General features: G+C 37.5%; 1 protein-coding gene across 2 annotated transcripts in view; it reads left to right on the plus strand.

Annotated features, from left to right (window-relative positions):
* The first annotated feature begins 6,378 nt into the window (after positions 1–6,378).
* RRM1 (ribonucleotide reductase catalytic subunit M1) overlaps positions 6,379–22,786 on the plus strand; it is a 36,002-nt gene continuing 19,594 nt past the window's right edge. Inside the window, exons 1-8 of one of the 2 annotated variants that reach the window (XM_074217370.1) lie at positions 6,379–6,676; positions 12,905–12,993; positions 15,111–15,288; positions 15,941–16,041; positions 17,850–17,909; positions 18,856–18,895; positions 19,121–19,283; positions 21,559–21,700. In XM_074217370.1, coding sequence (XP_074073471.1) covers positions 6,658–6,676; positions 12,905–12,993; positions 15,111–15,288; positions 15,941–16,041; positions 17,850–17,909; positions 18,856–18,895; positions 19,121–19,283; positions 21,559–21,700 — 792 coding nt within the window. In that variant the 5' untranslated portion in view covers positions 6,379–6,657. Of the gene's footprint in view, positions 6,677–12,904; positions 12,994–15,110; positions 15,348–15,940; positions 16,042–17,849; positions 17,910–18,855; positions 18,896–19,120; positions 19,284–21,558; positions 21,701–22,786 lie in introns of those variants that run through there. The other variant, XM_074217371.1, reaches the window with a different exon arrangement.

A 22,786-nucleotide genomic window follows, 5' to 3' on the forward strand; every position in this document is an offset into this window, starting at 1 on the left:
CAGTAGTGGTATTGCTGGATCAAAGGGTATGCACATTTTTGTTGCACTTTGGGCATAATTCCAAATTTCTCTCCAGAAAGGTTAGATGAGTTGGTTCACAGCTCCACCAACAATGTATTAGTGTCCCACATCCCTTCCATCATTGATCATTATCTTTTCTGATCATATTGGCCAGTTTGAGAGGTGTGAGGTAGTACCTCAGAGATGCTTTAATTTGCATTTCTCAAATAATGATTCAGAGCAATTTTTCATATGACAATGGATCACTTTAATTTCTTCATCTGTAAATTGCCTTTGCATATCCTTTGACCATTTGTTTTTTGAAAATTTGACTCAGTTCTCTGTATATTTTAGAAATGAGTCCTTTGTCAGAAATACTAGTTGTAAAAATTGTTTCCCAATTTACTACATTTCTTTTGATTTTGGTTACAGTGGTTTTGTCTGTGCAAAAGCTTTTTAATTTAATGTTATCAAAACTATCTAGTTTGGGTTTTTTGTTTTTTTTTCTTTTATTAAAGATTTTATTTGTTTTACAATTTTCCCCCCATCTTACTTCCCTCCCCCCACCCCTGCATAGAAAGCAATCTGTCAGTCTTTACTTTGTTTCCATATTGTACATTGATCCAAATTGAGTGTGATGAGAGAGAAATCATCTCCTTAAGGAAGAAACAAAAAGTATAAAAGATAACAAGATCAGACAATAAGATATCTGGGTTTTTTTCTAAATTAAAGGGAATAGTCCTTGAACTTTGTTCAAACTCCACAGTTCTTTCTCTGGATACAGATGGTATTCTCCATTGCAGACAGCCCAAAAATTGTCCCTGATTGTTGCACGGATGGAATGAGAGAGTCCATCAAGGTTGATCATCACCCACATGTTGCTGTTAGGGTGTACAGTGTTTTTCTGGTTCATCTCACTCAGCATCAGTTTATACAAATCCCTCCAGGCTTCCCTGAATTCCCATCCCTCCTGGTTTCTAATAGAACAATAGTGTTCCATGACATACATATACCACAGTTTGCTAAACCATTCCCCAATTGAAGGACATTTACTTGATTTCCAATTCTTTGCCACCACAAACAGGGCTGCTATGAATACTTTTGTACAAGTGATGTTTTTACCTTTTTTCATCATTTCTTCAGGGTATAGACCCAGTAGTGGTACTGCTGGATGAAAGGGTATGCTCATTTTTGTTGCCCTTTGGGCATAGTTCCAAATTTCTCTCCAGAAAGGTTGGATGAGTTCACAGTTCCACTAACAATGTAAATAGTGTCCCAGATTTCCCACAACCCTTCCAACAATGATCATTATCCTTTCTGGTCATATTGGCCAGTCTGAGAGGTATGAGGTGGTACCTCAGAGAAGCTTTAATTTGCATTTCTCTAATAAGTAATGATTTAGAGCAATTTTTCATATGGCTATGGATTGCTTTGATCTCCTCATCTGTAAATTGCCTTTGCATATCCTTCGACCATTTGTCAATCAGGGAATGGCTTTTTTTTTTTAAATATGACTCAGTTCTCTGTATATTTTAGAGATGAGTCCTTTGTCAGAATCATTAGTTGTAAAGATTGTTTCCCAATTTACTACATTTCTTTTGATCTTGGTTACAATGGTTTTATCTGTGCAAAAGCTTTTTAATTTAATGTAATCAAAACTATCTAGTTTGTTTTTAATGATGTTCTCCATCTCTTCCTTGGTCATAAACTGCTTCCCTTTCCATAGATCTGACAGGTAAACTATTCCTTGATCTTCTAGTTTGCTCATAATACTGTTTTTTATGTCTAAATCCTGAATCCATTTTGATCTTATCTTGGTATAGGGTGTGAGGTGGTGGTCTAATCAAAGTTTTTAAGACTATGTCTTGATTGAGTCAATCACACAAAGCCTACTGTGACCAGGGTTCAAAGAAGTGTGAGAGAATCATATTAAGGATGAAGGAGTTATCTTAAAACCAGATAGAGATTCTGATGATTTGAATCCAAAAGGTTTGCAAGACCTTCCAGCATACCCCTGAAGAGCAAAGTAGGGCTGAGATAGGGAGATGTAAGGGAAGGTTATTAACTCTTAGAAGCATGTTGAAACATAAGAAGCCCTTGACAGAAGAAAGTCCTGCAAAAGAGGTCAGCCCTTTCCTCAAATTTCCATCCCAGTGCCTGTCTATTCACATATATTCTAATATATTCTGTTTTCAATTAACGAATTTGATTTTAACCACAAGTTAATAAGAGATAGATATAGATCTAAAAGTAGGCAGAGAGCCCAGTCTCTGCTTAAATGATAGGAATTTTCTAACTGGGAGCTTAGTGATTGTGATTAAGAACTTGTTTTCTGATATATACTAAGTTTAAAAGAAGGAAACTATATGCACCATTTTTTTATTGTTTAGTATTTCAGTTGTATCTGACTCTTCTTGATCCCATTTGAGGTTTTCTTGGCAAAGATACTGGAACGGTTTGTCATTTCCTTCTCCAGCTCACTTTATTGAAGAGGAACTGAGGCAAATGTGGTGAAATGACTTGTTCAGGGTCACCATAGGGACTACTATTATATCACTCACTTTGAGCTTTAAACCAAGCCAATTATTGTAATGGGGTGTTTCATATATACATCTCAATTATCATTACTCAAAAGGAGTGAAATGGCAAACACTGCATTAGGAAATACATGAATTTGAATCCTAACTCTGCCTCTTGTTAACAGAAAGGGGGGGAGAGGTGTTGAATTAATTATCTTGAAGTACTTTTCCAGTTATAAATTAGAGAATTTGGCAGAATCTTGGCACTTCTTTCTTCTTTCCAAATGACTATTCAATAGAAAAAGCTGAAAGGACCATAACAATTTAGGTAAAGATATTAGCAATAATTGCATGAAAGTAGAAGTGGGGCAAATTTTTTCTTTGTATAAAAAAATTGTTGACCTGTATTTTCTTTTTAAAAAATATTTAAGCAGAAGGAAAAATCATATCTTGGGGGAAAAAAAGCAATATTAGGGACAAATGTTAGAAAATGTAGACCTAACTCTCATAACTTTAAATGTGAAATGATTTAAATCTAAAAGATTGACAAATTTGTTAAAAAAAATCCTAAAAAACAAAGATAAATACAAAACTAAAAACAAAGATATACAAAACTTAATTTAGGGAATGGAAAACAAAACAAAAACCTTAAAAATTAGAAAGACACAAAAAAACTACATTGTGCTGAGAGGAACCATAGATAACAAATTAACACCAGTAATAAGTTCCAAATGCCTTAGCATTTAAATTCATGAAAGCAACATTAACTGAATTAGTTTATAATTAATTTGTGAAATTTTGAAATGGGGTAGGCACCTGGTTCTTTTAGCACTTGCCAGCAAAGTGGGAAGTAAGGTGACATCATACTTTAATTAAGACTGATAATATATCAGATATCAGCATAACAGATGATGATGATATATTTTTCCATGTTCTTGAAGCAGACCATGACATCAGGGAGGTGCCATGACATAGATGTGAACTTTATTTGAGTCAGGGGGTGTTGTGCAAAATCTCAAGCCTCACTTTCTCCTCCAGAGTCATCTAGGTCCAGTGGTCAGGATGACTGGAGATGACTCTGGATGCCAGGTGATCAGGGTTAAGTGACTTGCCCAAGGTCACAGCTAATAAGCATCAAGTATCTGAGACTGGATTTGAACTCTGGTTGTCTTGACTCCAGTGCACTTTCAACTGGGCCACCTAGTTGCCCATTCTGTAGAGGCAAATGGTACAGAAAGTACAGAAATAAGCAGTGACAAGGAGTACAGAAGCAGATGATGTGAAAATGGGATGAAGAGGTGAATGAAGGCAGGAAATGTGAGAAAAAGGCTGAGGAAAGCATGAGCTTCTTTTGAAACGGAGGATTGGAATTTGGAGCACTTGAGCAATAGGCTTAGTTTATTGACATAATCAATTCACCTCTTTAAAGTTGACTGGAAAACTTTGAGTTAACATATCCACATCATCTCAGGGTTATCAGCACCTTTTGATATTTTGCTAGTCTTATTGCAGATAAGAGGCAATGGTGATTTACATATCATAGGACCAAAAATTCTTTGACTGTAAAGCTTGGCTGGCTTCCCCTGACTCAGCACATATTACCAGGATGTGATTTTTGATTAATATATAATATAAATTATAAATTATGCTCCTTTGATCTTTTGCACAGTTTGTAAGTGACTTCTAGGTTCCCCTTTTCAATCTTCCTTCCTTCCATTGCTACTTTATACTAGCTACTTATAGACTTATTTACAATAGAAAAATAATCAATACAATTAATCCTATTCAAAACCAAATAATCATCTCCATAGATTCGGGAAAAGTCTTTGACGAAGTTCAACACTTTTATGCAAAAACAATACCAAAACTATAAACTATAGTCTTAGAGGAACTTAGAAAAAAAAACCCCACATTAAAATATCTAAAACTAAAAGCAAGCATTATGTATAATGGGAATGCATTTTCCCAATAAATAGAGGAATGAAGCAAGAACGCCCACTTTCTCCACCATCATTTGGTATAGTTTTGGAGATGCTAGCAACAGTAATAAGAAAAGAAAAAAATTAAAGGCATAAGCAAATAGGAGATAAAATTATTCTTATTTGCTAATGATATGATATTATATTTGGAAAATCCTAGGGAATCTGCAAAGATACTGAGACAATAGCTTCAGCAAAGCTGCTGATTACTAAACAAACCCTCAAAACTCAACTATTATTATTAATGATAGCAAAATCCAATAATCAATAATAGAAAGGGAAATCACATTCCAAATAACTTTTCAGACCTGTCCATTGCTCATGACCATATTTTGGGATTTTCTTGGCAAAGAAAAGTGTGAGTGTAAGAAAGTTAGCTAAGCATTTCTAACTTGTTTTTTTTAAAAACAAGTCCAAATTTTTTCTCTGTAAGAAATGGAATGTTATCTCCCCATATGTTAATTGTATATTTAGGAAGATAAATGATCGGAAAGCCTGAAAACTTGTCCTGCCCTCTCACATTATACTTTCCTAAAGAGATAACAAATCATTCTCATGTAGACCAGATAATAGTATAAGTATGACAATCTGTGACAAGCAATTGAGCCACTTTCTATTGTGCAACTTTGAGAGAGGCCTCCAAGGAGCTTAATGAGTTCTCTTAGCCTTTTTTTTTTTAGGTTTTTGCAAGGCAAATGGGGTTAAGTGGCTTGCCCAAGGCCACACAGCTAGGTAATTATTGTCTGAGAACAGATTTGAACCCAGGTACTCCTGACTCCAGGGCCGGTGCTTTATCCACTGTGCCACCTAGCTGCCCCTCTTTTACCCTTTTTTTTTAAATGAGTAAATACTCCCTTCTCTCTCAGTTAGGGAAGGTCATTACCATATTGGCCTCTACCTATAGGTTTCATGGTGAATTTTTTTTTTTTAGGTTTTTGCAAGGCAATAGGGTTAAGTGGCTTGCCCAAGGCCACACAGCTAGGTAATTATTAAGTGTCTGAGTCCAAATTTGAACTCAGGTCCTCCTGACTCCAGGGCTCGTGCTCTGTCCACTGCACCACTTAGCCGCCCCCATGGTGAATCTTAAGAGAATAAAACTTCATGTTTAAACTTTAGTTTGTCATTTTTTTTAACCTTAAATTTTTAAAGTTTGCTTTCTTACAGATGAGGAAACCTCAGGCAAAACTGCTAAGGCTCAGATTGAGTCTTTCTTACTATGTAAGAGACTATCCACCGGGTCACCTAGGCTTCACTCTGGAAGACCATGAAGCCAGGCAGGTGACTTCATGAAGTGTGAATCGGATTCAAGCCAAGGGGGGAGGGGTGCAGCGGGAGACCCGGACCTCCCGGGCTCACAGTTTAATGAGACTCTCCAGGGAGAGAGAGAGCTGAGGAAGAGAGGCCTGCAACAGCCACCTTCCCTCCTCCCAATACAAAATTCAGCTGAGAAGGAAAGACTGCCAGGTTTCTCAGTGGCTAGGGCAGGTAAGAAAGGAAAGAAATTAAGAGTCTTTTTTTTTTTTGGAAGGCTAAAAAAACAAAACAAAACTCAAAGTAAGAGGCCAAGACCCTCTGGCCATATGCACACGTACATATCCACAAATACGCAAAATAGATGCATGTACATATGCAAATATGTAAATATTTATACGTTCAGGATAAACTGCAGATAACCAAGGGAGGAAAACCTTATCGAGGCGACTAGGCGAAGCCGGGAGGACCCGGGGCCACTTCTCCCGGCAGGGAGGGTTAGGCTTTCGCGCATGCTCCGTTTGGCCGGAAAGCGGCCAGGAGGAGCTTCCGGCGGGGGTGAGGAGCGCGCGCGAGCTTCGCCGGGGCCCGCCCATCTCCGTCTAGCGTCGTCGGCGGATGACGTCACGAAGGGGCGGTCCAGGCGCGCGCTATTGTGCGTCGGGGTTGGCGGGAGCGGGAAGAGGATTCGGATCCGTTGTCCCGCAGCGGCCTCAGCTGCTCCTGCTGCGCCCTGAAGCTTCGGGCCGCCCCAGCCCTGAGTCTCGGTCCCGGCCCCGGCCCCGGCCCGACCCCGCAGCCCAGCTCGCCCGCCGCCACACCCGGTCCGCGCCGCGCGCCTCGCTGCTTGGACTCTGCAGCCCAAGATTCCCTCCCGAGACTGCGCCCGGGCCCCGGCAGCCGCCGCCATGCACGTCATTAAGCGAGGTGAGGGCCGGGGAGCGGGCGGGGGGTTTCGGCGGGGAGCGGGTGAGGGGTGCGGGCCGGCTGGCGGGAGCGGCCGTCCCCCCCGCCCTGCCCTCTGCGTTTCCCGCGCGGAGCCCGCGCCCGGCGGGGGAGGGGAGGCGGCCTCGGGCCCCGCTTCCCTTCCCGTGCCCTTAGAGCGTGAGCTCCCGGCGCGGGCAGCGCCCAGCCCGGGGCCTGGCACCCGGGAGGGACTGAGCACACACTACGGCCGTTTCAGGTCCGACTTCCCGCCCGCGCGGGCATCTGGAGCCCCTCTGTGCCCGACGCTGCCCCGGGGAGTGGGGATGCAGACACTAAGAAGGCGGCGAGGGGAGGGGTGACCTTTCCCTCCGGGGGTTCATTAGTGTAGGAGCCTCATGAAATGAGGGTGCTGTATCCTCATTTCATATTAAATTATATAGATTATATTGGAAGCTTTCTAAGCACCCATCAGATTCGTTCTTATGATCAGAGATCAGGCAGCTGGGTCCCTGGGAGGTTATTACTCGACCACACTATCATCTGAAAGACAGCTAAGTATCTTTGTATTTATGTATATATAGATATATACACAAACACATTTATTTTTATTATTTATTGCATACGAAGATATTTTTCCACAATCATTTTTGGTAAGCTTTTGAGTTACATATTTTTCTCCCTCTGTGTTTAACATAGATCCATATTAATCATGTTGTGAAAGAAAAATCAAATCAAAATAAAAAAAAGAAGCACATGATAAAGAAGATAACTTTTAAAAATTGAAGATAAAATGCTGACTTGGAGTTTTCCAGTTTGACATTAGAATACATGAAGGTGATTTGACCTGTATTTTAAACTCCGCAGTTTTCTTCTCTGGATATGAATAATATTTTCCAAAATACGTCTTTTAGAATTGTCCTTGATTTTTGTACTGCTGAAATGAACAAGTCCACCCTAGTTGATCATCACCCAATGTTGCTGTTAATGTGTATACTGTTCTTCTGGTTCTGCTCATTTCACTCTGTATTAATTCATGCAAGTCTTTCCAGGCTATTCTGAAGTCCTGCCCATCTTATGATTTCTTATGAAATAATAGCATTCCATCACATTCTTATATCACAGTTTGTTCAGCCATTCCCTTCAATTTCCAGTTCTTTGCCACTATGAAAAGAGCTTCTACAAATATTTTTGTACATGGATTTTTTTAAAAATTCTTTTTTGTGGTCTCTTTGGGGTATAGACCTAATAGAGGTATTGCTGAATTAAAGGGTATGCATAGTTTAATTGCCTTTTGGAAATAATTCCAAATTGTAGAGCTAGTATTCTTGCAGTACTATGCAATTGTAGAGCTAGTATTCTTGGAGTACAGTGCAGTTTCTAATAAGCAGTCAACACTACTCTGTGACACTTCATCCTTGTTGGTCTTGGAACTCTTTTCATGTCTTATGACCTCCCTTTTACTTCTACTTTCTCTCAGTGGAATGATTGGGTTTGGAGTTCAAAGACCACTTGTAGTCTCTTACAGAACTGGGATTCATCAGATGAATGTATATTAAACTGCTTCACCTCTCTGGATTCAAGGTTTACCATCTGTAAAATGAGAAGGTTGTAGTGACAAAGAGAGGCAGAATCTAATCTTTAGAACTAAGCAAAAGAAGAATGTGTTGCCTCAAAAGGTAGTGGATTCCTGCCACTAGAGGCAAAAAAGATAGAGGACCACTTTTTTGGTTATGATGATTCTTGTTTAGCTTTGAGTTGAATAAGATGTCCTCTGAGTGTTCTTCCAACTTTGATCTTCTGCAATTCCATTAAGTGCTTAGTAAGTAAGGTCCTGTGTTTCCTGTTGAGTGGAGTACAAATATCGAGATGGCTCCTGTCTTCAATATAGTCTGGTTGGTCCAGACTGGTCTCTGGTGTGAGTATCAAGTTCGCCTGTTGTGGTAGCATCTGATCAAATGATTTCTTGACCCTTATATATTTCTTGACCCTGTGACCAGATGTTCTGTTTCCCCACCCTGCTAAACTGGGAGTTCCTTAACTACACAGACTGATTTATTCCTCTTTTTTATCTCCCCCCCCCCCTTAGCAACTTAATAATTGTTTTTTTTTTGTTTGTTTGTTTTAGGTTTTTGCAAGGCAAACAGGGCTAAGTGGCTTGCCCAAGGCCACACAACTAGGTAATTATTAAGTGTCCAGATTTGAACCCAGGTACTCTTGACTCCAGGGTCTGTGCTTTATCCCCAATAATTGTTTATTGATTGATCTATTGTTCTCACCTACATGAAGCAGCTTGCAGCTGCTTGAGGAAGGGTAGAAAGGGAACCTAATATCTAAATAGAAAGGGATGCCTAATGGTAGAGAAGATACTGGAGAATCTTTCAACACAAATATTTTCATTTCAGAAAAGAGGTGTTCAGAATCTGCATCGAGATAAGTTATATTTATGTAAGTCTTTATGTAAATATTTAAAGTATCTGAGAGGTTATCTAGTCCAGTCTTGACTTAACTGAGTCTGCCTACCTGCCAAGACTTGTGACTTACCTAAGTCTGCCTACCTGCCAAGATTCCTTTCTAGTTGGAGAGAACAGGCTAACATTGGGAAAAGACAAACAAGACAGCATGTGATTGGATATTGAAATGATTCAGATGAGAATTTGTATAGTTGTACAGAGTGACTTCAAAGAGATAAGATGTGAATGAATTTTGAAGGGCAGGTCAGTTAGTCAGACAAAAAGAATTAATATTTGCCAGACATTGCTAAGCTCTGGAACTACAATGAAAGATGAAATCAAAAGCAGTCCCTGCTCTCAGAGAGTATGCATTTTAATAATGGAAACATAAATTATTAGTTACATCGAAGATAGAGTAGATAGAAATATTAAATTCAGCTCCAAATCTGAGTGCATCTGAACCAGATTAAAATGTTTTAAAAAAATAAGATATATAGTCCAACATAGAATTCTGATTTGCAGTTTTCTGTATCTTGCTTTAATAGACAACTCAGTTCGAGTTTGAGACCATTAGAATAGATGAAAGTGATTTGAAAAGGGTTTCTTGAACTGGGCCTTGGAGTCAGGAGTACCTGGGTTCAAATTCAGTCTCAGACACTTAATAATTACCTAGCTGTGTGGCCTTGGGCAAGCCACTTAATCCCATTTGCTTTGCAAAAAACGTAAAAAAAAAAAAAGATAATAATTGAATTCATAAGAGTTGATGAGATCACCAAGTAAGATAGTATAGAAAAGAAAATGGGGGAGGAGGGATAGATTGTTACATGACATAAATGAAAAGCCAGCAAAGAAGACTGAGAAGGAACTGTCAGACAGATGGAGAAGAATCATGATAGAACCATGTCAAAGAAACCTATAGAGAACAGAATATTCAAAAGGAGGTGACTGATAGTGTCATATGTTTGAGAGAGGTTAAGGATGATAAAGATTGAGGAGAAAGCCATTCTAAACAGATATATGTGAGCAGATAAGCCCAGGTGGGCATCAATATCTTCTGTGTGGAAATACTAAGAAGATAGGTATTACTGAAACAGAGAGTGGTAGCCTTTCAGGGGTTAGGGTCAGATTAAAGGATTAGGTATGTGGAAGACAAGAGGTAATGGCAGTAGGTTCTTGAATAATATAAAGAAGGCAATATTTAAGTGAAGGGTCAATGTTAGTACCATGCTGTTGTTAGCATCATTATCAGAATTACTTCTTAAACAGCTGATTAATTGGAGTATTATACTTTGTTGAGGGAGCTGCTTGGGAATAAATTTTTTTAAACAAGGAAAATTAGTCCAGCTATGTATAGGGGTGGATAAGAAGTAGAGATACTTGTAGTCTAGCCATGGAGTGAACTGAGTAGGGTTTGATTCAGAGAATGACAGTTGGAATGGAAGGTAAGAGATTGATAAGGTGAAGAAATCTTGTGAAAACAAAAGTTGAAAGCCAACTCTATACCTGGATACCTCATAGGCATCCTATTGCCATGGAAAGACCTCTTGCTTTTGGAGAAAGTATCTGGGTCATTTCCTAGTATTATTTCCTGTGTCATCTTGGGCAGTTTATCCTCCTAGATTTTACTTTCCTTATGTCTAAAGTGAGGGAATTGAACTAGAATTAGATGATCTCTAAGGTTTCTTGGAGATCTAAATTCATGATCCTTTGATCTATTGGCATTTCTATCACAGCATATCCAAAATAGAACTCACAATTTTCTCTAAACTCACCTCTTCTCTTAACTTCCCTCTTTCTAATGAGGGTCCAAACATCTTTACAGTCTCCTAGGTTTGAACCCTTGTAGTCATCCTCAACTCTTTCTTTTCTCTTAACCCCTTATATCTAATCACTGGCCAAGTTTTGTTGATTCTACCTCTATAACATCTCTCAGAGTCATCCCCTGAGCTACAGATCCACAATTCTAATTACCAACAAAGTCTTTACAGTTGATTTAGATGTCCTTTTGGTATCATTCTCCCAGTTCCATATGTAAATCTAAACTTATTTTTCCTCCAAACCTTCTTTTCTTGAAACTTAATTGTTTCTCTCAATAGCATCAACATTTCCCCAGTCTCCTATATAGGCTTTAATGTTACCTTTGACTCTTTTCTCATGCCTGTTCTTGAGCAAGTCTGTAAGCATTGATAAATTAGTAAATGTCCAGAGAAGGGTCACCAAAATGGTGAAAGACTGAGTTACCTGCCATGAGGTTTGGTTAAAGGAACTGGTTAATCTTGAAAAGAGAAGACTTCACAAAGAATGGGAAATGGGAGACATGATAGCTAGAAAGGCTATCAGATGAAAGAGTGGGTACCTTGGGAGGTGAGACGTTTGATTCCATCTCATTGGAGGTCTTCAAATGGTTGATACTTGATTGTGTTGTAATAGAAATTCTTTTTCTTGTGTATGGGTTGGACTAAATGCTGCTGACCTTTTCAAGTTTTAAATTTTGTGAAGTTCCATAGTCTACCTCTACAACCTCTCAAAAATTCCTTTTCTTTTCCTACTTCTCCTACCCAGAGTAAGTCTAAAATTGTTGCTGTAGCCTCTTACAGTCTTGCCTCAACTCTCTTCCCTCATTAATGACTCCTTTTCATACTGCCAAATATAGATTTGGTTATTTTTGTATTCAGAATCCTCTAGCAGATAGTAACCCCAGAGTAAAGGTCAGATTTCCTAGCCTGGCAATTGGAACCCTCCACACAGTCTGATATCATCTTAGTCTCCCCCCACCACCCCAGAAAATAATAGTATATGTTCCATTCGAACTGGAGTACTTGGTGAATACTAGACATCACCCTTATAATTTTTATTTCCATGCCTACTTTTGGGGGGCAGAAACTATGTTTTTGCTTTTAGTTATATCCCCAGTACTTAGCTCAGGGATTTTCCTGAGTTATAGTAATAGTAAACACTTATTTATTAACTGACTGATTTGCTGAAGGCCTCCCTTTTGCTCCTTTATGTTTTACATGTTGAATTATTATCCATCTTTTAAAATGCACTAAGAGGCTTTCTTTTTCTCTGACCTCATATAACACTCTCCTTGCCAATTAGGGAGGGAGATCAGGGAACCTTTCCTGGAAGAGATAAAATTTGAATGTGTGTATTTTGTATACCCTCATCCTACTGAACTGTTCTTTGAGGGCAGGGACTTTGTCTTATTTAAACTAGAATCTCTTTGCCAGCTTCTGGGCCAGTGGTTTCTACGCTGGAGGTGCTAAATAATGGTTGTTGATTTTGACCTTGTCAAATTGAATAGAGTAACCACAGATTTCTCCATCAAAATAAAATATTAGAGCTAAGGAAGTTTCCTGAACACAATAGAAAGACAGTTTTAGGGCAATTGAAAGGAAATAGTGCTTTTCACTTGAGGTAGTGAACATATGAAACTACTTTAGTAAGTGAAGCCAATTTTGAAAATAGGGGATCAAAAAGGGTTAAATCAATATGTGTATGAAAAAATTATAATAAAAAGGGAAGCTGGGGATATTCAAAATGTCTCCGATCTTGGTTTTTGATATTGGAAAAACAACTATAGTCTTCTATAATCTCTTAGTTAGCCCTGTTCAAGAAAGCACTTTTAACTGGATTGGACATGAATGGGGACCTAGAATCTCTGGTTATCATTATTTATTTTGCAAAAGAATATGTGACTGAAAAATTAGCCTATTTTAATTTTTAGTAATTACTAATTTGAAAAATGTTAACACAAAATGTATGTTTTGATTCTTAGATGGCCGCCAGGAGCGGGTCATGTTTGACAAGATTACTTCTAGGATCCAGAAACTTTGCTATGGACTCAACATGGAATTTGTTGATCCTGTAAGTAAATATATTTTCTGTTCTTTCCTAGATTTGAGTCTTTCTTTTATTCTCCTTGGTTGTAATTTTCTAGTGATTTCTTGAAAGTCTGAATTTATTGTTTGAAACAAAGGTCCAGAGGATCTTTTTGTCTTTGACTCTAGGACTTTCAATGCTTTTCTAAACTTGCACTGATTATTGAACTCTACTTAAGGTACTGAACCTTTTGACTTTCCTAATATCTAATCCTACTTGGTCCCTTAGGATCAAAAAAATCTACCATAATTACTGTTATAGCTAAATGCCAGCTTATGGCACCTACTTCCTTATTACTCTGTAAATTATATACTCCAGATCACAGGGGTTGTTTTCTTTATGGTCAGTTTGTTAGGAAAGTATAATTAACAAATTCAGAAATGATTTATCAAGATAAATTCATTAAAAGTATGAATAAAAGGAACTGTCTAGTAATTAACTAGAAGACAATCTTTGTAAATTCAGTTAAGTGCCGTAGGCCAGATTTGAACTCAGGTCCTCCAGATTCCCAAGACCCATGCTCTATCCACTGCGCCACCTAGCCACCCCCTAATATAGAGTCTTCTGAGCAAAAAAAAAAAGTTTCTTTTGACTTTTCTTGAGAAAGGGGCACACTCCAAGTCTCAAAAAAATAGTGAAGATCAAGGAGCTACCCTGAATCGACAGTCAAGCAAGATTGTATGGCCTAATGCATCCTCTTCTCTTCCCTATTGTCCCTCTCTGTCGACTCATTGGTTAGTCTTCAGAGTTACATTCTACTTGTGAAAATCTACCCCAGCAACAAAGAAAAAAACTGAAAGGTTTTCAGAAAATTTTACTTCACCATCCAGATGATGAGAATAAAACCTTCAGGATTATAACTATCTTATTGAAGTAATGTAACTTGTCTTGGAATGCACGGTCTAGGAACAGTCTACTTATCATCAAACAAGAGAGGAGTCTTATGAGCTTCTTTGGAATGCAAGATTCTTCTTATGGGAAAAAGTTTACTATCCTTTTAGTAGTCAGCAAAAGTAGTCTTATCAAAAGTTAGAGTGAGCCACCTGTTTGGAATACAAGGGGCTTTCTTCTAGAAATGGTTTAAGAATAATAGTTTGTTCTTTCTTTATTATTTCTTAACTCTGAGAGGATTTCACTAGGAATATTAACCCTGAAATGGTTTTATTGGAAATATTCCACTCGGTACTTACTGTTCTATTGTTTCACTCATGTCTGACTCAGTGGCCCCATTTAGGGTTTTCTCAGCAGAGATGGTGGAATGATTTGCCATTTCTTTCTCCAATTCATTTCATAGATGAGGAAACTTGCTAATAGTAACATCTCTAATATCTGGGGACATATTTAAACTCGTGAAGATGAGCCTTCTTGACTCCAGACCTGACACTTATCCACTGTGCCTCCTAGCTGCTTGAAGTACAAATGTGATTTTGGAAGGATAGAACAGAGACTGAGAGATGAAATGATTTGCCTAACATAGCTAGTACCATAGGATTCAGTATTCTAACTTGTGTCTGCCAATTCCAAATCTAGTACTCTTTCTACAAGATGCTAGTTTCTACACACTATTTTTAATTTCAATTTCTTGGTCCTTCCTTGCCTTTCATCATCCTGTTTTTTTTTTTTTGTTTTGTTTTGTTTTTTTGTTTTTAGGTTTTTGCAAGGCAAACAGGGTTAAGTGGCTTGCCCAAGGCCACACAGCTAGGTAATTATTAAGTGTCTGAGACTGGATTTGAACCCAGGTACTCCTGACTCCAGGGCTGGTGCTTTATCCAGTATGCCACCTAGCCACCCCAAACCAGAGACAAGTGTGTTCACCAAAGTTCCATTGTAATAGAGGGTATCCAGGAATATTCGACCTGCTACAATTACTCTCAGTAGCCTTCCTTTTGGGGTCAACTGGGTGGTGTGGTGGATAGAAGTACCTGGAGTCAGGAGTACCTGAATTCAAATAGGGCCTCACCGACACTTAATAATTAACTAGCTGTGTGTCCTTGGGCAAGCCACTCCCCCCCACCCCATTGCCTTGCAAAAACCTAACCAAAAAAAGTAGCTTTCCTTTTATTTTTATGAAAGATAGAGAATCTGTGATTTTGTTTCTCTAGGCCCAAATCACCATGAAAGTTATCCAAGGATTATACAGTGGGGTGACCACAGTGGAATTAGATACTTTGGCTGCTGAAACGGCTGCAACCTTGACCACCAAGCACCCAGACTATGCCATCTTAGCAGCCAGGATTGCTGTTTCTAATTTGCATAAAGAAACAAAGAAAGTGTTCAGTGGTGAGTCTGAGTTGGAAAATTGAGAGAATTTACCCTTCTCTGAAAATGGAAGGAAACTGGTAAGAACTGATAGTGAATAAAAATACTTTTTTTTGTTAAAAATATTTCAATTTATTATCTTGTTGCCACTTTTCAATTCTCCACCTCTTCTTTTCCTCTGAAAGAAAAAAAAAACAACCTCAAAACCCCAGTGTCTTGAGTGTCTTAGCAGTTTGAAATTATGGGACTGTTAGAAGAAATAGATTGGCAACTATACACCAGTTCCCTTTTTCTCTAACTATTAATAAGCATTTCATTCTATCATGGTCATTTTAAAATATGAAGAAACTGAAACAAAAGAAAGCTACTTGACCAGTGTCATGAGATGAAGTTAGATCAAATTAGTGGTCCATAACCCTGAATTCCTAGGATATTGTCCAGGTCTTGAGTCATGGTTTTTTTTTTCCCTATGAATCAGAATTCACATTTTAAGATTGGCAGTATTTGATATGACTAGCTGTTGAGAAAATCAGGCCAAGGTTCTGCTAAAAAGTAAGCTCCTATGATTCAAAGTTTATGAGACCTTGGAAATAAGAGAAAGAAAATACTAACATATCTAGAATTTTAAAATTGTTTCTTCCAAGGATAAATAATTTTTCTGTTTTTTTTTCAGATGTGATGGAAGATCTTTATAACTATGTAAATCCTTCTAATGACAGGCATTCTCCAATGGTGGCAAAAACAACCCTAGACATTGTATTAGCCAATAAAGATGTAAGTGTCATGTCTCTCATGAAATTTTTTTTTGCATTATATGTTGTATTATTTTAATGACTTACTTGCCTGTTTATAGAGAATATAGCAAGCATTTTCTGCCATTGGTGTTTGATATATGGGACAGAGAATACTCCCTAAAAAGGGAATATGTTATCACTATCAAATGTTTAAGAGAGACTATGTTTATGTAGCTATTATTTAACCAGTCCTCCACAACTAAATGTGAACACAGTAGATTATATTAGTGATAGCATTTGATTTATGTTTCAGAGTGTTATATTAGTGATGGTGGGGGAAGGGTCATTTTTGTATACTGTCTGTTTCACCAGTGGTATTAAAGGTCCTTCTCATCTTTTTTAAACTGATTTTATTTTTGGGTATCTTTTGTTTTTATATCACCCAGTTTTTTAAAGAAGTTCTTTATCTTCCTGTCTAGTTGCTTTCCTTGCTCTAGTACCTTTCATAATAAATTTGAGGCATTAGGAAGGTAGGGAGAGGATATGGGTCTTCTTAACTCTTCTGAATTATGCTTAAATTCAACTCAACTAACATTTGTTAAATGCCTACTAGTACAGGGGCATTATGCTGCATAAATAAAATCATGAATAATAAAAGTCCCTGGCCTCAAGGAGTTTACATTCCACTGGGAAGTTGGGAGGCTTGGGGTATATTTACATATATTTGCACATTTTACACATTTTTTGCATATTATTAGGAAAATTGAGGAGGGAGTTAATTGTACTAGATTGGTATGGTAAGGTTTTAGGGAAGAGGCTTGGTGGAGAGGAGTGACTGAGTTTTAAACAAGGGGTTGGTCTGCAAACACAAGGATTTATTTACTTAGTTGACTTTTTTAAAAATGAGCAGGTTGAACTGAAGGATTTCATGGAGTCCTTTAAGCTTTATTTATTTATTTAGTTTTGCAGGACAAGTGGCTTGCCCAAGGCCACACAGCTAGGTAATTAATTATTAAGTCTGAGATTTGAACCCAGGTACTCCTGACTCCAAGGCTAGTGCTTTATCCACTGCCACCTAGCTGCCCCCCAAAGCTTTATTGTGACATGGGCATATGAGGCCAAAAGGAAATAATGAATTATGCAATTATTTGTTATCAGCATTGTCTTGGAATCCCAATTCCTCATCTATAAAATGAAGGGGTTGAATCAGATGAGATCTAATTTCCCTTCCAGTACTAAAGTTATAACTCTGTGGTCATTTAGTTTTCCTTTAAGCTTTAAATCTCTCAAAGACTTTACTTGTGTAATGGATATTTGGGTTGATAGCTGATAAAAGCCAGTTGTAAAGTTAACTTCAGATAAGAGTGTATCCATACTGAGTCTGTTATTTTTGTCTTAAGACTTTTTCATCTCCAATTATTTACCACATGTCCAAAGTTGCATTAAAGCTTTTGATGAAACAATATTTTGACCAAAAAATTTTAGTGCAAAATTTGCAACTGTTTCTGATTATTTTGCAGGGCATAGAAAACATTTAGAAGAATAAGAAGTTAGCTTCAAGTAGTCATTTTGAATTTTGAGAATTAAGCTATTTTTCAGCATACAAAATGAAATAAACTTTTTTATATGATGATACAGTTCCAAAACTACTAAATTTTAATCCTACCTTCTGTGTAGATTTTAGAGAAATCTATGTTTATAGACAATAATGGAATATACGCTGATTAGGTATCTTCTGATTGGCTTTTTTTCCTGTAGTTGGATGAAACAAAATTGTATATTATTTTTGAAAAAGACTGTTGGAGGAAATTTTTCAGTTAAGCTAATTCTGACCTTCTTTCCCATTAGCGACTCAACTCTGCCATTATTTATGATCGAGATTTTTCTTATAATTACTTTGGCTTTAAGGTAAGAAATGTTTTGAATTTATTTTATTTATTTTTTGTGGGAGTGAGAAATTGTTAAAAAACAACTAAGTAATTTAAGGAATTAGCAGAAGAGAGAGGGAGCTAGCTGGGACTTTCTACCCTTATTTGGGGTTTTTCCTTTTCTCTTTAGCATTGAGAATAGTGGCTTGAATGCTTTGTGGTAATGAAGGATTCTTCAAAATTATCCTAAATTATAGCATGCTCTCCATATGATAACATTTATACAAAGTACTTTACCCAGGTATTATTAATTATAAAATAATTTTTTTCTGGAATTTTTATCATAGTTCTAAATCCAAGCTCTTAAAATGCCAAAAGTATAATAATAGGAGGGTATTAGAATGAAGCTAGTCCTTTATTCAGTTCAATTAGATATTTTTAAAGCAACTACAATTTGCTATGTGTCATATTGCAAATTGGGGTCAGCTAGATGGCAAAGTAGATAGAGTACTGGATCTGGAGACTTATCTTCCTGATAAGTCTTAATGGCTTCAGACCCTTTTTTTTTTTTTTTTTTGCAAGGCAAATGGGGTTAAGTGGCTTGCCCAAGGCCACACAGCTAGGTAATTATTAAGTGTCTGAGACTGGATTTGAACCCAGGTACTTCTGACTCCAGGGCCGGTGCTTTATCCACTAAACCACCTAGCTGCCCCTAATAGTTGAGTTTTAAAGTTTTTACTGTGACTGACTTTGTAAAGAGTCTGACTATGAGCTAGGAGATCTCAGTTCTAGACCTGGCTTTGTCACTGACTTTGTTTTGTGACCTATGGGAGATACTGTGCATCTCTGAAGACTTAAGTTTCTTCTGTAAGATCAGAATGTTGGTCTAGGATCTCTCAAGTTTGTCTCAGCTACTACATTTTGTGATACCTCAATTAAATTGTAATCTGAATGACTTATGGTATCTACTTTGATTTTTCTTCTAGACCTTAGAACGTTCCTATTTGTTGAAGATCAATGGAAAGGGTAAGAATTAAACATTGATTGATTTGTTTTCTTTGTGGTGTTGCATAATGAACTTTTTACTCTTCACTTAAAAGGTCTATCTTCTAAATACTAAATGTTTTTATATTTTCCCTTTAAGGTTTTCTAATTAGCATTTTTCTTTTTGACTTCAGCATTTGTTCTAAACTTATTATGGTGAACCTCAGATCAGATCATAAAAGAATTGCTTTTTTCTCTTAATTTTAGTGGCTGAACGACCTCAGCACATGTTAATGAGAGTGTCTGTGGGGATTCACAAAGAAGATATTGATGCTGCAATTGAAACCTACAATCTTCTCTCTGAGAGATGGTTCACTCATGCTTCTCCCACCCTCTTTAATGCAGGCACCAACCGTCCCCAACTTTCTAGGTATGTCACATATCATGTCATATCAAGACAAACTTGGTCTAAAAAAAATTGGAATAGTTGTTCTTTTTAGTATTTTTCAGAATATGAGCAGTTCAGACAATCACATAAGATGACTTTAGGTCTTAGATCTGTACCCAAAATGCTTGATTTGTGATAGAATATTTGCCTCTGTATTGAAGGGAATTTTTAGTTGAGCAATAAATAGCTAGCAGTATTTTTATAGAATGTTGGACTGAAGATTCTGGAGCCTCCCCAAAGAATTAGTTTTGTTCCTCAGTGCGGAAGAATTGTCTTAGCTGCTGAAAAATATATTACTATTAAGATGTGACCTTTTGACCTAATGTTTCTGTTTTTTGGGCAAAATGTTAGATACTTTATGCCTTTTCAGGAGATGTGGGTCTGCTCTGTCCTGGATCACATAGTTAACTTAATGCTTTCCTTCAATTACCCTTGAAAAGGCAGATCAGTTCCTAGATATTGCAAACAAGCCAGATTGATTTGATCTTGTATGCCAGGCACTACTAATACCACTGATACAGCCTGGAGGCACAAAGAAAGTCCGGGAAGAAGGAAGGAAGGAATTTGCTTCTTTTGAATGTTGTGGATGTTTATAGTGGGGGGGGGGGCAGGGAAGGAACTAATGATGGTGTAAGTGGCTAGGAGTCACAAACACCTAGTTCAGATCCCATCCCTGACACAATGTCTCTACCTCAGGGAGCTCCCTAGACTTGATGTACCAAGTTGTAGATAGACTTTTGTTGATGGAGTGAGTTACTGCCTGTGGGAATCTTTCTCACTAACATAAATCAGAGTAGCCTTCCAATTAGATGTTTACTGAGTGCACTTTCAATTCCCCCACACTATGCTAAATGCTATGGAGAAGAAATATTAAGAAGGAATATACCCAAACTGGAAGAAGACCAGTCAGATCTAGGCTCACTTGGGGTCTGTTTCTTTATAAGTGTAGGAGAATAAATTCCAACTCTTAAACAGCTTTATAGTCTCGTTGAAGTCACTCTAGGTAAGAAATAAAAAGTCACAGAATATATCCTAAACAGGTATTGATACTTTAAGTGAAGGGGAGGGGATAAGAAATTTTGAAGGGAAGGGCAGGACTTAATGTGGACCTTGAAGTAAATGTTAGGAAAGAGGGAGGGACATTTTGTAAAGAGACAGGTGGGGAGGAGGGCAATAACATCTTGAATTTTTTTTTCTTAGACATGATAAAATAGTGTTTTATTTTGTATTTCCCTAATGTAATTATATAACTTAAAACTTTATTTTCTTGCTGTGTTTTATGTCCTTTCTAGACTGAAAGTATTTTAATAGTAGAAACTGTTGGATAGGTGAATATTTATTACACAGACAAGAGATAAATGGACATTTAGGGTAGGTAGAACCTTTGTGTTGAGTAAGAATCCTCAGAGAGATTAGTTGGAGAAATAGTTGAAAATAACAAGTGACTACATTTAAGGATGGTCTTGAAAACCAGAATAAGATCTTGGGGGAGATACAATAAGTAGCTTTTGCTCCTTATGCAAACAAAAGAAAATGTATTTTAGAAATAATAGTTAAGGGATATTAATGTAGAAACAGGTTGACTGTCAAGACAGCATTGCGTAGTACAAAGGACACTGGATTTGGATACAGGGATCCTGAATAACCTTGCTGTTTGTCCTTCATTTTCAAAGAGGACCAGTGATATCCAAATGTTGGAGTTTTGACTTAGATGAATTGGATTTAAGTGAGACAGAGTTGTGTAAAGTTGTCAGTCTTACTCTTTCTTCCAGAGTCATTAAAGTCCAGCAGTGGGGTAAAGGCCAAGATGAATGACTCTGGGTGATTGGGACATTCTGTAGTTTCTTGATCCTCAGTTTCTTCATCTGTAGATGATTGTACTATCTACTATGCTAGATTGTTGTTAGGAAAGTGCTTATTATTACTAGATGACTTATAGGTGTGAGTTATTGCTAGAATGACAGTTCTGTGGAGTCTTGTCAACTAATGACCTTACTTGGAGAGGAAGTTTGTAGTAAATGGGAAGTGGCAGGATGACAAAAATGTCCGAAGACAGTTTCTGGATTTATCTTCCAGGCTTTCTCATACTAGTAAAATCAGGGCCTAGGAGAGATAAAACTAATTTTGAAGATTAAAAATTTCCTTTATAATTTCTGCTCTTATACTCTATAAATATTATTGTCATCTGAGAATACAGTGACATTCTACTTTGTCTCAGTACTATTTACTTTTACATGTTTCCTTTCTTTTCTTGTAGTTGCTTCCTTCTGAGTATGAAAGATGATAGTATTGAAGGCATTTATGATACTTTAAAGCAGTGTGCACTGATTTCCAAGTCAGCTGGTGGCATTGGAGTTGCTGTGAGTTGTATCAGAGCTACTGGAAGTTACATTGCTGGGGTAAGTGTCCAAGGTTTGACTTGAAAAAAAATATGAATTCAGGAGTGTGTAGTATAAATCCAAAGTAGTAAGGAACTTGACCAAGACTAAAAAGATCCAGGTATAGTTCCATCTATCCTATTGACTGCTTGTGTGGTTTTTGGGCCAGTACCTTTTCTTTGGACCTTATTTTTCTTCTCTGTAAAAATGAGTGGATTGGAATAGATGACAACTGTCATTCTTGGAGGCAGCTGGTGGATAGAGTCAGGGGGACATGAGTTCAAATCCGACTTAAGATGAATCACTTCAGTGTTGTTTGCCTGTTTCCTTACCTGTTAAATGTGAATAGCTTTAACTACCTTGCAAGGTTATTTTGATTTCAAACAAGATATTTATAAAAAATACTTAAAACAGTGCCTGGCACATGGTAGGCACTTTCTAAATGCTTATTTCCTTCCTCTTCCCTTTCTTTCTAGCTTTGATATCAATCCTGTAATATAAATACATTATAATGAAATTGGGTAAACGGAGTACCCATGACTAGATTTGTGCTCTGCAAAGTTGAAAGATATTCTTCATGAAATTTTCTGCATGTTCAATACCAGTTTTTTGGTTGAGACTTTAAAAATGCCAACTTAATTGAAACTGATGCCAGCTTCAAACCTTAGTTATGTAAACTGCAAAGAAAACCATACCTAACTATGAACTGTGGTAAAGAATGTTTCTTTTTCATGACCAGTCAGCTCTTTACCAGCTGACAGTAAGTACAGTAGATAGGGCACTGGCCCTCTTCTCAAGTCAGAAATAACTGAGTTCAAATCTGACCTCAGACACTACTAGTTGTGTGACCCTGGAGAAGTCACTTGTCACTGCTATTTGCTTCAGTTTTCTCATCTGTAAAATGGGGAAACTAACAGTTGATGTGAAAATCTTGTGAGATAATATTTTATGAAAAACAAAAGTGCTTAGCATAGTGCCTTGATAAGTATTATACTTTCTTTCACTATCTACCCCCCAAGTCTCATTTTTTTTTCACCCGAATAGACACTTGTAAATGACAGCAATGGGTTGAGAAATGCTTTTCTTAACCACCTTTAGAGTTAAGGG

The sequence above is a fragment of the Macrotis lagotis genome, chromosome 1, assembly GCF_037893015.1.
Source record: "Macrotis lagotis isolate mMagLag1 chromosome 1, bilby.v1.9.chrom.fasta, whole genome shotgun sequence".
Classification (NCBI taxonomy): Eukaryota; Metazoa; Chordata; class Mammalia; order Peramelemorphia; family Peramelidae; genus Macrotis; species Macrotis lagotis.